Source organism: Anabrus simplex, chromosome 2 (genome assembly GCF_040414725.1).
Source record: "Anabrus simplex isolate iqAnaSimp1 chromosome 2, ASM4041472v1, whole genome shotgun sequence".
Taxonomy (NCBI): domain Eukaryota; kingdom Metazoa; phylum Arthropoda; class Insecta; order Orthoptera; family Tettigoniidae; genus Anabrus; species Anabrus simplex.
Genome location: NC_090266.1, coordinates 1,183,257,884 through 1,183,270,954, shown reverse-complemented (window position 1 = coordinate 1,183,270,954; position 13,071 = coordinate 1,183,257,884). Strand labels below are relative to the sequence as shown.

The window sequence follows — 13,071 nt, the reverse complement described above, 5'->3', positions numbered from 1 at the left end:
AAGGAAAGATCAACTAAGAATCAATGGATAACTCAAGAGACACAAGACCCGATCGATGAACGACGAAAATACAAGATTGAAAAAAAAATGAAGAGGGCAGAGAAGATTAAAGAATGATGTGGATAGGAAGTGCAGGGCAGCTAAGGAAGAATGGCTAAAGGAGAAGTGCAAGTTGTATGTTCCTAGGGAAGGTATATGCTGCATACAGGAAAATCAAGGAAACCTTTGGAGAAAGGAAAACTAGGTGTATGAATATTAAGAGCTCAGATGGAAAACCACTTCTAGGGAAAGAAGACATGGCAGGAACATATCCAACAGTTGTACCAAGGTAAGGACGTAGATGATTTGGTTCTGGAACACGAAGAGGCTGTTGATGCTGATGAAATGGTGATCCAATTTTGAGGTCAGAATTTGATAGAGCTTTCAGAAACCTAAATAGGAGCAAAGCACCTGGAATTGATGACATTCCCTCTGAATTACTGACTGCTTTAGGAGAAACCAGCATGGCGAGCTTATTCCATTTAGTGTGCAAGATGTACGAGACAGGCAAAGTGCCATCCGATTTTTGGGGAGAATATTGTTATACCTATTTCCAAGAAAGCCGGTCTTGACAAGTGTGAAAACTACCGCACCATTAGTTTAGTATCTCACACCTGCAACATTCTAACAGATAATATTTACAGAAGAATGGAAAGACAGGTTGAAACGGAGTTGGGAGAAGATCAATTTGGCTTCAGAAGAAATGTAGGAACACGTGAAGTAATCCTGACTTTACATCTGATCTTAGAGGATCGAATTAAGAAGGGCAAGCACACATACATGGCGATCGTAGATCTAGAAAAGGCATTTGATAATGTTGATTGGACCAAGCTATTTGAGATTCTGAAGGTGATCGGGATCAGGTACTCAGAAAGAAGAATTTTCTGTAATCTATATAAAAATCAGTCTGCAGTGATAAGAATCGAGGGCTATGAAATGGAAGCAGCAATCCAGTAAGAGGTGAGGCAAGGCTGCAATTTATCCCCCCTCCTTTTCAATGTTTATATAGAACAGGCAGTAAAGGAAATCAAAGAGGAATTTGGAAAGGGAATCACAATCCAAGGAGAGGAAATCAAAACCCTGAGATTTGCTGATGATATTATTTTATCTGAGACTGCAGAAGATCTGGATAAGTTGCTGAATGGTATGGACGGAGTCTTGGGTGAGAAGTACAAGATGAAAATAAATAAGTCCAAAATGAAAGTTTGGAGTGCAGTCATACGAAGTCAGGTATTGCAGGAAATATTAGATTAAGAATTGAAGTCTTAAAGGAAGTAGATGAGTATTGTTACTTGGGTAGTAAAATAACTAACGATGGCAGAACTGAGGAGGACATAAAATGCAGTCTAGCACAAGCAAGGAAGGCCTTTTGTTAAGATAAGAAATTTGCTCACTTTGAATATTGATATAGGAATTAGAAAAATGTTTTTGAAGACTTTCGTTTGGAGCGCGGCAATGTACTGAAGTGAAACATGGATGATAACTCACCCAGCAAGAAAAAGAATAGAAGCTTTTGAGATGTGGTGCTCAAGTTGAGATTGATAGATCGAATCATGAATGAAGAAGTATTGAATCTAGCTTCTTGTGGCTAAATTCGACGAGAAGAAGAGATAGAATGATAGAACACATCTTAAGACACCCAGGACTTGTGCAGTTGGTTTTTGAGGGATGTGTAGGGGTAGACCAAGGTATGAATATGACAAGCAGATTAGAGCAGATGTAGGATGCAGCAGTTATGTAGAAATGAAAAGGTTGGCACAGGATAGGGTGGCATGGAAGCTGCATCAAACCAGTTTATGGACTGATGACTCAAACAATAAAAACTATTTTCTTTGAAAAGTCAGCTGTCCAAATCACTGAATATTATAGATTAAAACGACATATGCTATTGAAAAAAAAAAAAAATGAAATAAGGGATCGTATTTTAGGAGGGTTGAAGAATAATAAATTCTTGGCTCATCATGCTGTTGTCACTATGACTGGTTACCATATTTTTCAAAGAAACTGGGGAAGAAGCTTTCCTCCCACACAGTATAATTTGGTAAGAAACCTTTTTCCCCATAACTGATAAAGAAGAAACAAAACAAAAAACAAAAAAGGAAGAAACCATCTCCTAGCCTTCTCTAGATCAGGAATGAATGAACAGACAAGGATGAAAAGCCTTACTGGTGGCCTGCTTGATCTAGTTCTGAGGCAACCTTGTCTCCTAGAAGGAAGGGTCACTGTATTAACTAATTTCTTTACAATAAAAGGTACAGCCATTGCCATGTATTAAAACCAGAAATGCATTAGTGTGACTATTTTATTCAACAGTAATTTTGGAAACTAATTATACATGTATAGGAAGTGCTGTGTATTTATTATTATTATTATTATTATTATTATTATTATTATTATTATTATTATTATTATTATTATTATTATTATTATTATTATTATAATATTTGTGAGTAAGCCCATTAAGACTACGCCAAGTACTTAGCGGTGTGCATTTACCTTCTTCTGTGCCCATATTTCTTTCAGTCTTTTACTGTGGGCTTCCTTTCTGTCTTCAGACCAGGTAGCTCCAGTCTTCTTCTTTGGTCCTTCCTCTTGGTCAACTTGCCATTTATGAATTTTAGATCTGAAGATCACCCTGTTTTGGACATCTGCTGGTGTAATTCCTGCCTGTTTCAAATCGGTTTTAATTTTGCCAATCCATTTCAATGTGTCTGTTTTAGCCTCACTCCTATTTTCATAGAATTAGACTATTTGTTTTGTAAGCCTGTCTGGATGCATTCTTTTGCTAGTTGCTTTATGTCGCACCGACACAGATAGGTCTTCTGGCAACGATGGGATAGGAAAGGGCTAGGAGTAGGAAGGAAACGGCTGTGGCCTTAATTACGGTACAGCTCCAACATCTGCCTGGTGTGAAAATGGGAAACCACGGAAAACTATTTTCAGGGCTGCTGACAGTCGGGTTCAAACCCACTATCTCCTGGATGCAAGCTCACAGCTGCGCGCCCCTAACCGCACGGCCAACTCGCCCGATGATGCATTCTTTTAATATGACCATAGAATCTTAGCCTGTGTTTTCTAATATCACTGTAAATACTTGTGTATTGTTTGATTTCTTGTCTGCCTCCAAGTTGGTATTGTCCGTTGGTGAGTTTCGGGCCTAGAATTTTTCTTATGATTTTGTGTTCCTTTTTCTCAGTGTTTTCAATGTCTGCTTTGCTGTTAAAGATTAGTATCTCTGATCCATAAAGACATTCTGGTTTAATGACTATTGTAATGTCTCAGTTTAGTATGCTTGGAGATACATGGTTTGTTATAAATATTTTGGGTTAGTCGATGTGCAGTTTCCATCTTTTGGCATCTAATTTCATTGGCTTTTGTTTTAAGTCCATTTTCCTGAATTGTTTCACTGAGGTACTTAAATTGTGATATTAATTTAATTTTACCATATTTTGTTTCCATGAATTTTGGTGCATATTTGTTGCAGGTCGTGTATTCTGTCTTTTCAAAAGATATCTTAAAGCTGACTTTTTCTGCTATTTCTTTCAGGAGTTCAATCTGATTTTGGGCTGTTGAAATGTCTTGGGTTAGTATTGCTAGGTCATCCGCAAATGCTAAGCAATCAATCACTAGTTTTCCTCTGCCTAAAGTGATTGGTTGGTGAATTTTGAGGACCAATTTCTGTTTGCGCCATTCTTGTATAACTTTTTCCATGATGCAGTTGAAGAGTAAGGGCGAGAGTCCATCTCCTTGTCTCACTCCCATTTTGATTTCAAGGGGATCTGAGATTTTCCCCATGAATGTAACCTTGGGCTTTGTGTCTGTCAGTGTCTGTTTTATGACTGAAAGTGTTTTCATGTCTAAACCTTGTTCTTTCAATATTTGAAAGAGTGATTTGCGATCCACTGAATCATAGGCTTTTGTTGAAATCAACAAATGTGCAGACTAAATTTTTGCTACAAATTCTCTGATGTCTTAGGATTAGCTTTAAGTTCAAGATTTGCTCTGGACACGATCGACCTGGTCTGAATCCTGCCTGATAATCTCTGATTTGTGGTTCTAGTTGTTGTTGTACTCTATCAAGAAGACACTGGGATAGAATTATTTTATATGCAACTGATACTAGTGAGATTCCTCTGTAGTTGTTTACATCTGTTCTGTCTCCCTTCTTGTGTTTTCCAAATGTCTTGCATGATTTTTGTGATTTTTTTTATGGTCTTTGGGCCTGCTGATTTGAGGACTTCTGCTATGATTCCATCCTCACTCAATGCTTTGTTATTTTTAAGTCTTTTGATCTGTCTTGTGATTTCTTCTTCATCTGGTGGCAATGAATTTGGATTAGTATTTTCAGGTTATTGTGGAGAACCGTACTCTAACTGGGGTCTAACCAGTGATTTATATGCCCTCTCCTTCACATCCTTACTAGAACCCCTAAATGTCCTCTTCAGTATATGAAGAGATCTGTAACATTTATTTACAATCCCATTAATGATATTACTCCAATGGAGAACTTTCCTTAGGTACTTACACTCCATCAACACACTAATTAAAACTAATTGGTGAAAACTGCAACCTGACTTTTCACCCCATTATCTGTCATCCATCTCACAAACTTGTCTGCCTCTTTTTCAGTCGCTCACAATCCTGTATCGTATTTATTACTCTATACAGAATAACATTATCTGCAAATAGCCTCATCTGTGACTTCAATTCTTTATTCAAATCATATATATATAAAAGACTACAAAGGTCCAATAATCTAGCACTGCATAAACCCCGCTCTTTATTATCACAGGTTCAGATAACGCTTCATTTCGCCAAAGGACCATCAAACAACCATGATGACAAGACCTAGTGTCTCCGTAAGTTGAAATATAATTACCAATCTTCAGCCACCCCTGATCATATCTCACTATGTTTTTCAAATAACTTTAATCGTAAGCCTCTGTTCCTACCTCTGAAGAGAGAGAACAGGCTAGCCATCTCTCCGTGTAAATACTGCTTAACATTTTAACTACATGCTTTAAATAAAATAGGATCCTGACTGAAGATGTTTAAATGCAACAACTGGGAAATTAAAGACCTCCTATGGGACAAAATTCTGACATATCGGCATATGATAAGGCAATTACCAGTTAGCACAAATGTTAAATTATTATTATTATTATTATTATTATTATTATTATTATTATTATTATTATTATTATTATTATTATTATTATTATCATCTGGTCAATTGTACTCTTTTATGAGCTTAGCAGACTTAACCAAAATGCTCGTAATTTGTCTTCTTCCTCATTTTCTAGGATCCTTTGCAATATTTTAGGTGAATTAATTTTACAATCTCTTTTAAACTCTTCCCTTAATTTATTCATTGAACAATAATTAATTTGATATTGTTCCTTCATATTATATAATACTCTCTAATATGAGATTTCTTTACTGAAGTAATATTTGATTTGCTTTCACTTTATATTATGTGCTGCATTAGTCGTGTCATTCCACTATGAGGTAAGCATCTGTTATTTTTCAACACCCTTGTTTCGAGACATACCTTTGCTATCTTCAGTGTTGCACCTCTTTTCCATTTTAATTCCACATTTATGTCCTAGACTACCTTACAATTTATTATTTGAAACTCTTCATTGATTATATCATAGTATTGTCTTTTACTTTTATTGTCCTGAAACATTTTCACATTTATTTGCTTACAGTTCTAATGATACTCAATTTGCAGTCTGTTTGAATGAAAACTCTTAGGGATTGTATGCTTCTGATAACTGGTTGAAACTGAGGAAAGCAATGATATATTCTACTTTCTAACTGGTATTTGGACTTTCTGCTTGAAAAGTGAACTACTGGCAGTTTATGAATAATATGAAACAATTATGTTCTCCTTACGGGAGGGGGGGCACGATTAGCACTAAGGCTTAGCTGCTGCCATTCCATTTAAATGGCTGAGGTTCAATAACGGATGAATCCTGGATTAGAATTTTCACTTGACCAATCATATGGCATCATTCCTTAAATCCTGGCCATAACTCAAAGAGACAAGGTGGCTCCAATGACATAAAAAATAACGTGAAGAAACTGAAGAAAATTTTATTTGTAATTAATGAAATGTCAGAATGAATTTCTAACATATTCGAACAAGTCTTGACTTGGATGTATACAAGATCTCTTAAGCCTGATTTACAACATGATCCAAGTCATAACAGTTTTACAGTAGTTTACAGAATTGATGGAAAGTCAACTAAATCTATTTCACAGCCAACATTAACTTCAAGAACTGTACAATATTCCTCTCTCATCAAGACATTTCATGTATGCCTTCACCTACATCAATTCTGAAAGCTCTAAAATGTAGCTCTTCTTTACAGGGTAACAGGAATGCGTTCATGCCATCAGAATAGATGCAAAAGAGGGGGGGGGGGGGGAAGAAAATGCAAGGCATTTACAGAAGGAAAAGTTAACTGTGAGCAACTATGTTATGACCAACTACAGAAACAAATTTGCAACTCCTTTTAAATATATACCCTGTATGTACTAGCCCTGTATTTGGGAAGAAGCTATTATTTTTTACAGATGTTTCAGAGTCTTTCCTGGGAAGCATATTTGATATACAGAATTTTTATTTAGGTGCATAGTACATACATACATACATACATACATACATACATACATACATACATACATACATACATACAATACATACAATACATACATACATACATACATACATACATACATACATACATACATACATGATCATTATCGACTGTTATGCCTTTCAGCATTCAGTCTGCAAGCCACAATCCTCGATTTGCAACTAGTGTTGTGGCCTCATTTAGTTCTATACCTCTTATCTCTAAATCGTTAAAAACCGTTATAATTATTAACTTGAAAATCACAGTATATCTTAAAGGGAAAAGTTACATTGTAATTCTCTAATGGAACATGAGCTGTGCTACAAATGAAATTTGTCAGCATGATATACTTAATTATATATTATGTCCTTTTAAGGAATTTTTTTTAAATATAATAGCATGCATGTATTTTCAGATCATATGGCAGAATGTATTCTGCATTGTAAACTGAAAATTTTATCAAATATACATGGAATCAATATTTTCTACTTCTTCCATAAAATACAAGCTACATTTTTGAGTCATTATTACACAGTATTACTGAGGCTGAAGTTCACCTTCTTTTGTGCAAATGCCTGTACTTTCTTCTCATCAACATGCTTGGAAATTCATTTTCATATCAGGATATAAATGGATTCACAGCTATTCATAGGACCTGGAAACATTAATACAAAGACTGGAAGCAACACCATCTATACATTCAACATTTCCCACCAGGATACATACTAACCTGACTTGCAATCTGGTTAGGAGGAAGAAAAAAGAAAAAAAAAAAAAGAAATTCACAGTTAGTGTATTACTTTGTTTCCAGCCATATTCAGTTTACTTTCAGAACTAAAATGGAGATATTCTGACCAATAGCAGAACATATTTAGTGATCAAAGAGATAATTATGGGAAGAAAGAGAATGACTCAAAATATGAGTAATGGAAGCAGGTAGAATTTTTAAAGTTAGCAAGTCTCGTTTAACTGTTATCTGACCAGGATGAATAAATCTCCACAATACACTTACGTTATTTCATTTTATATTCATATCATTTTCCAAAGAAGCTGACCCAACTGAAAAGTCCTGAACTTTAAATATGACACTTTGTAGATATTTCCAACAAATATCAATGTTTGATCGCAAGAATAAACATTTACACAAAGACAAAACTTCTTTCAGCTCATCAGTGATTACCAAAATTACAGAAATAGGACACAACTGGTATAATTATTTACAAAAATGAAAATCCTACTATCAGCTATAGGAGCACCACACAGACACAGCATCAGCCATAAGAAGACAGTATGCATGCTCTGCAACTTTGGAAAGCCCGAGTTTGTTTGGCCCACATGACACTGTCTTCCTAGCTGGTGAATCACTGATGATGACCGGCACGCTCAAGTACTCGGCTTTGTCATCACCACTTATGTCACAATTGGTGACAATGTCAAGAATCGCATCAATGTTCGCTGGATGATATGGTGACGACTAACAGCTGTCTTGTACAACAGATAGATATTCACAGAACTTAAAGGAAAAGCCCTCATGTATGGCTCTGAATGTTGGGTAAGGCAGAATCAGCAATATCAACATATGCACACCACAGAAATGTGAATGCTGCAGTTGTCTGCAAGTATTATTCTGACCGACCAAGTGTGTAATGAGCAAATGGAAGGATTCTTCAGCATCACCACTATTGGTGAGAAACTGGAAAGATGAAACTCCACTGGTACAGGAACGCCACACAGCATTATGAAAATCATTCTGTACAGTAATCTCTGCCATTGAAGAATCAGAGAAAGGTCAAAGACATCCAGAAGCAATGTTGTAGCAAACAAATGAAATCACCCTGGAAAGGAAGGATAACCTTGTTGCCCAGATACAGAAGCAGAAGGAATACTATTTATGGATCAGAAGAACCGACCCTGAGTGATGTTCAGGTGTCTCTTCACTGTGAACACTTATACGGCAAAGGAAATAATAATAATAATAATAATAATAATAATAATAATAATAATAATAATAATAATAATAATAATAATAATAATAATAATAATAATAATAATAATAATAATAATAATAATAATAATAATAATAATAATAATATGATATTAACATCCTTACCTTAGAAATAACATGAGGATCAATTGCTAATATGACTATAAATGGAGAGAGTGTATCTGAGAAGAGCATATGAACAGCATCCAAGACCAGCAATACTTTATCTTGCTCACAGCTATCCAAGCCATCTACAATGACAACCAGGCGTGTTTGCTGAGAGGTGAAACTGTCAAGACATTTTACCTAAAACAGATAAAGAGATAAAGAATGATCAACATTTATATTTCAGATTCAACAGTAAGACTATGCTTGAAAATGAAAATCACAGCTTGTTTCCAGTCATTCGACTGGGTCAGGAATGGAATGAATGAAGCTTCCATCTAGCGGCGAGGATAGAAATTGTGACGGCTGCCAAAGCCAGTCACACTTCTCTGGGGCAATGATTAATGAATGACAGATGAAATGAAATGATACTGGAGAGTGTTGCTGGAATGAAAGATGACAGGAAAAACTGGAGAACCCAGAGAAAAACCTGTCCTGCCTCCACTTTGTCCAGCACAAATCTCGCATGGAGTGACCAGGATTTGAACCACGGAAGCCAGCGGTGAGAGGCCAGTGCACTGCCACCTGAGCCACGGAGGCCCTTAAGACTATGCTTAACATACATTTTTATGAGTATGTGTTTGCACCTTCTGAGTTCTTCTATAGGCCTCTGTGGGAGAATAATGTACCATACAATAAAATAGAAGTTTGGTTGTCCACCTAGTCAAAATAATTCTATTTTATTTATTTCTTTCTTAATCTGTTTACCTTCCAGGGTTGGTTTTCCCTTGGACACAGCAAGGGATCCCACGTCTACTGCCTCAAGGGCAGTGTCCTGGAGCGTGAAACATTGGGCCAGGGATACAACTGGGGAGAATGACCAGTACCTCGCCCAGGCGGCCTCACCTGCTATGCTGAACAGGGGCCTTGGTGGGGGATGGGAAGACTGGAAGGGATAGACAAGGAAGTGGGAAGGAAGCGGCCGTGGCCTTAAGTTAGGTACCATCCCGGCATTTGCCTGGAGGAGAAGTGGGAAACCACGAAAAACCACTTCGAGGACAGCTGAGATGGGAATCGAACCCACCTCTACTCAGTTGACCTCCCGAGGCTGAGTGGACCCCATTCCAGCCCTCGTGTCACTTTTCAAATTTCGTGGCAGAGCCCAGAATCGAACCCGGGCCTCCGGGGGTGGCAGCTAATCACACTAACCACTACACCACAGAGGCAGGCTCAGTTTTATTTACAATTTAAAATTGCAAAAACATTACATAATTAGTGATCAGCATATGTTTCAGCCTATTTTGGCCATCATCAGCTGCATTAGATTATACAACAGGACAACATATAAAATATCTGAATGTTACATAGTGAATCTTACGTTTTTATACAGGCCCCTACTTAAAAGAATTTTAAGTTGCAATGTCACATTTTAAACATCAAGATGTAGAAAGACACGCAAAGTTGTGGTGTGATTAATAAAATTGGAAATGTACTCCTTAAAATCCATAAAATCTTGTAGGAGATATAATAAAAATTGATGTACTTCATATAATAAAATTGTCCACAACTCATGTTAAAAATAACATTTCTGAAGTTCAAAAAATGTGTGGACAGCCATTATATTGCAAACCAAAAGAAAATTTTGCAATTCTGAATTAGAACTGCAGTAGAAGCACCTTAAAAAAGTGTGAAATATCTAAAAGGAATAAAAAAAGGAGACCAAGGACATAAATGAAAAATGAAAATTATTAACTCACTCGCCAATATATCCCTTACTGTAGCATACAACTTGCCAGCTAGGCTGACACTAAGTCGGCAACACGTTCGCTCTTGCACGAGTGATAGCAGCATCAACAGAGGAAGGGAGAGTGGGAGGGGAGGGGGAATGTAAACAAGGAGTATGAGGTACTGGAAGCAGACGTGTGACCAATAAGTTACGTATAATTAGCAAAAAATTATGGTTGTTACCAAATTTTATAAGTTCATCGTATAAAATACTGACCTTTTCTGAAATTTCGTGAAGATATAAAGCTGCATTCAATCTCTGATCTAAATGAATATGATTGTCTTCCCAAATATTGAGCAATCTGCCTTTCTGTAATTTATTTAAAGTTTCCATATCCTGTTCGATTGAAGTATATAAGAATGAGTCCTCCATGTGCTCACTCGTAGCAGATTTTTTTTCTTTTTACACAAGCCAGGAAAGGGATAGGAGTGGGAAAGAAGCGGCATGGCCTTAATTAATGTACAGCTCCAGTATTTGCCTGGTGTGAATATGGGAAACCAAGGAAAACCATCTTCAAGGCTGCCGACAGTGGGGTTTGAACCTACTATCTCCTAAATACTGAATACTGGCCGCACTTAAGTGACTACAGCTATTGAGCTCATTAATCTATTATATCTTTTTGCATTGACGTGTTCTTCATAAGGAATGTTGAAGCTCCTACCAGTCTGCCAGTTTGCCTGACAGTAATTACATTTCAATCTATAAACACCCAAATTTGAAAATGTATTATTATTATTATTATTATTATTATTATTATTATTATTATTATTATTATTATTATTATTATTATTATTATTATTATTATTATTATAATTATTATTATTATTATTATTAACATGACTGTTATGAAATAACCTGGCATTAGTATTACTGGTTTTCAAGGAAACAGAGAGATTGTGTTTTGTGGAAATACTGGTGACTTGAAAAATATTATTACAATTGTATGTAAATGAAATGAAGTTCTTTTTGCTGTCAGTGGTTTCTTTCTTTGAAAAAAGTAACTGGTTTGTTCCTCAATTCCATAACCATTTTATTGATGATGCTTGTTGTTTAAAGGGGCCTCACATCTAGGTCATCGGCCCCTAATGGTACAAAATGAGATGAAATATAATGACAAATTAAAAGTCCAAAATCCTCCACTGACCAGAATTCAAAACGTGAGGATGAAGAATGAATGGATGGATATGAATTTAAAACAATCAGTGGATCTGACGCGCAATGCCTCACATTCACAAAAACTGACATAAAACAATAGTATTACTGACCAAGAGACTGTGTCTATAGCATAATACTGAATCTATGATGCTTGTAGTCTAAAGGAGTCCAAAATTCAAGTCATCGGCCCCTCAAAATTGTACTTATCGCCAGGAAAGTAGAACCATGGTATTTGTCATGTTGCGGTACTAATCAAAAGTAGCGTAGACTCGCGGTATTCCACACATTATGGCACTACTCACAGGTAATGAAATTCGCACATGTAATAGAGACCTATAGTGTTTCGCACATTGCGGTGCCATTTGCAGGCAACGCAAACTTATGGTGTTCATCACATACGTGTACTAACCACAGGGACTCGCACTATCCCGTCGTATTCCTCACATACCCAGTGGGTAATAATCATAAGGCTAGCCAGAACCATGGTGTCGCTCCTAAAGTGGTACTAATCACAGGTACTGTAAAAGCTGGCAACGCACTCTGTTGCTACTAATCACAAACCTATATTGTACCTAACAGAGTGGTACTATGCGCAAGTAAAAGTGACCCATGGTGTTCCCTGCGTGGTGGTACTAATCACAAGTAGTTTCATAGTTCTAATACAGTCATCCCTTAGTCGCCCCTTTTAGTCGCCTCTTACATCAGGCAAGGGATACCGTGGATGTATTCTTTGTCTGCATCCCCCACCCACAGGGGGTAATCATTTTTAATTGATAATATTTCTGTTGCAACCATCCTTTATAGCTATTTGTAAATGGTGTTGATTTCTTTATTGTAATTTTCTTTGGAAAACAGAATGTTTAAAGTTCTATGTACCAAACTATAGAATGAGACCTTCTTGTGTGAACTTGGAAGAAAAGAATCCTGTTTGATTACATTAATTGTCTGAGTAAGGCATTCTATAAATGTCATAAAATAGGTGATTATTACTTCTGGTATATGTTAAGGTCTAAATAGTTTTGTCCGACTCGTTGGCTGAACGGTCAGCGTACTGGCCTTCGGTTCAGAGGGTCCCAGGTAAGAAAAGGAAAATCATTGCCTTCTTTTCATTTCTTTCCTGTCTTTTACAATAAAGAGGCTGTTTCCTAATTCCTCCTTGTTGAAGAGAACAATGGCTGTCCCCAGTGGAAAGGATGGGTAGGGTTCTGGGGAAAAACAGCCTGTCCTTCCTGCCAAGTTGCTATTTGTGCCTTACTTGAGTTTGTCATAAACTCTTGTTTGGTGGTCACTGTATTTCCAGTTATGAACGGTCCTTCAAAGGAATCATCAAGGAGAAATGTTTGATAAATTTCCAAATT

General features: G+C 36.6%; 1 protein-coding gene across 1 annotated transcript in view; it reads right to left on the bottom strand.

Annotated features, from left to right (window-relative positions):
• The window catches only part of Arms (Ankyrin repeat-rich membrane spanning), a 485,159-nt gene that overhangs the window by 159,428 nt on the left and 312,660 nt on the right, over positions 1-13,071 (bottom strand). Inside the window, exon 20 of the mRNA XM_067142156.2 lies at positions 8,794-8,973. Within this exon, the coding sequence (XP_066998257.1) occupies positions 8,794-8,973 (180 nt within the window). The remainder of the gene's footprint in view (positions 1-8,793; positions 8,974-13,071) is intronic.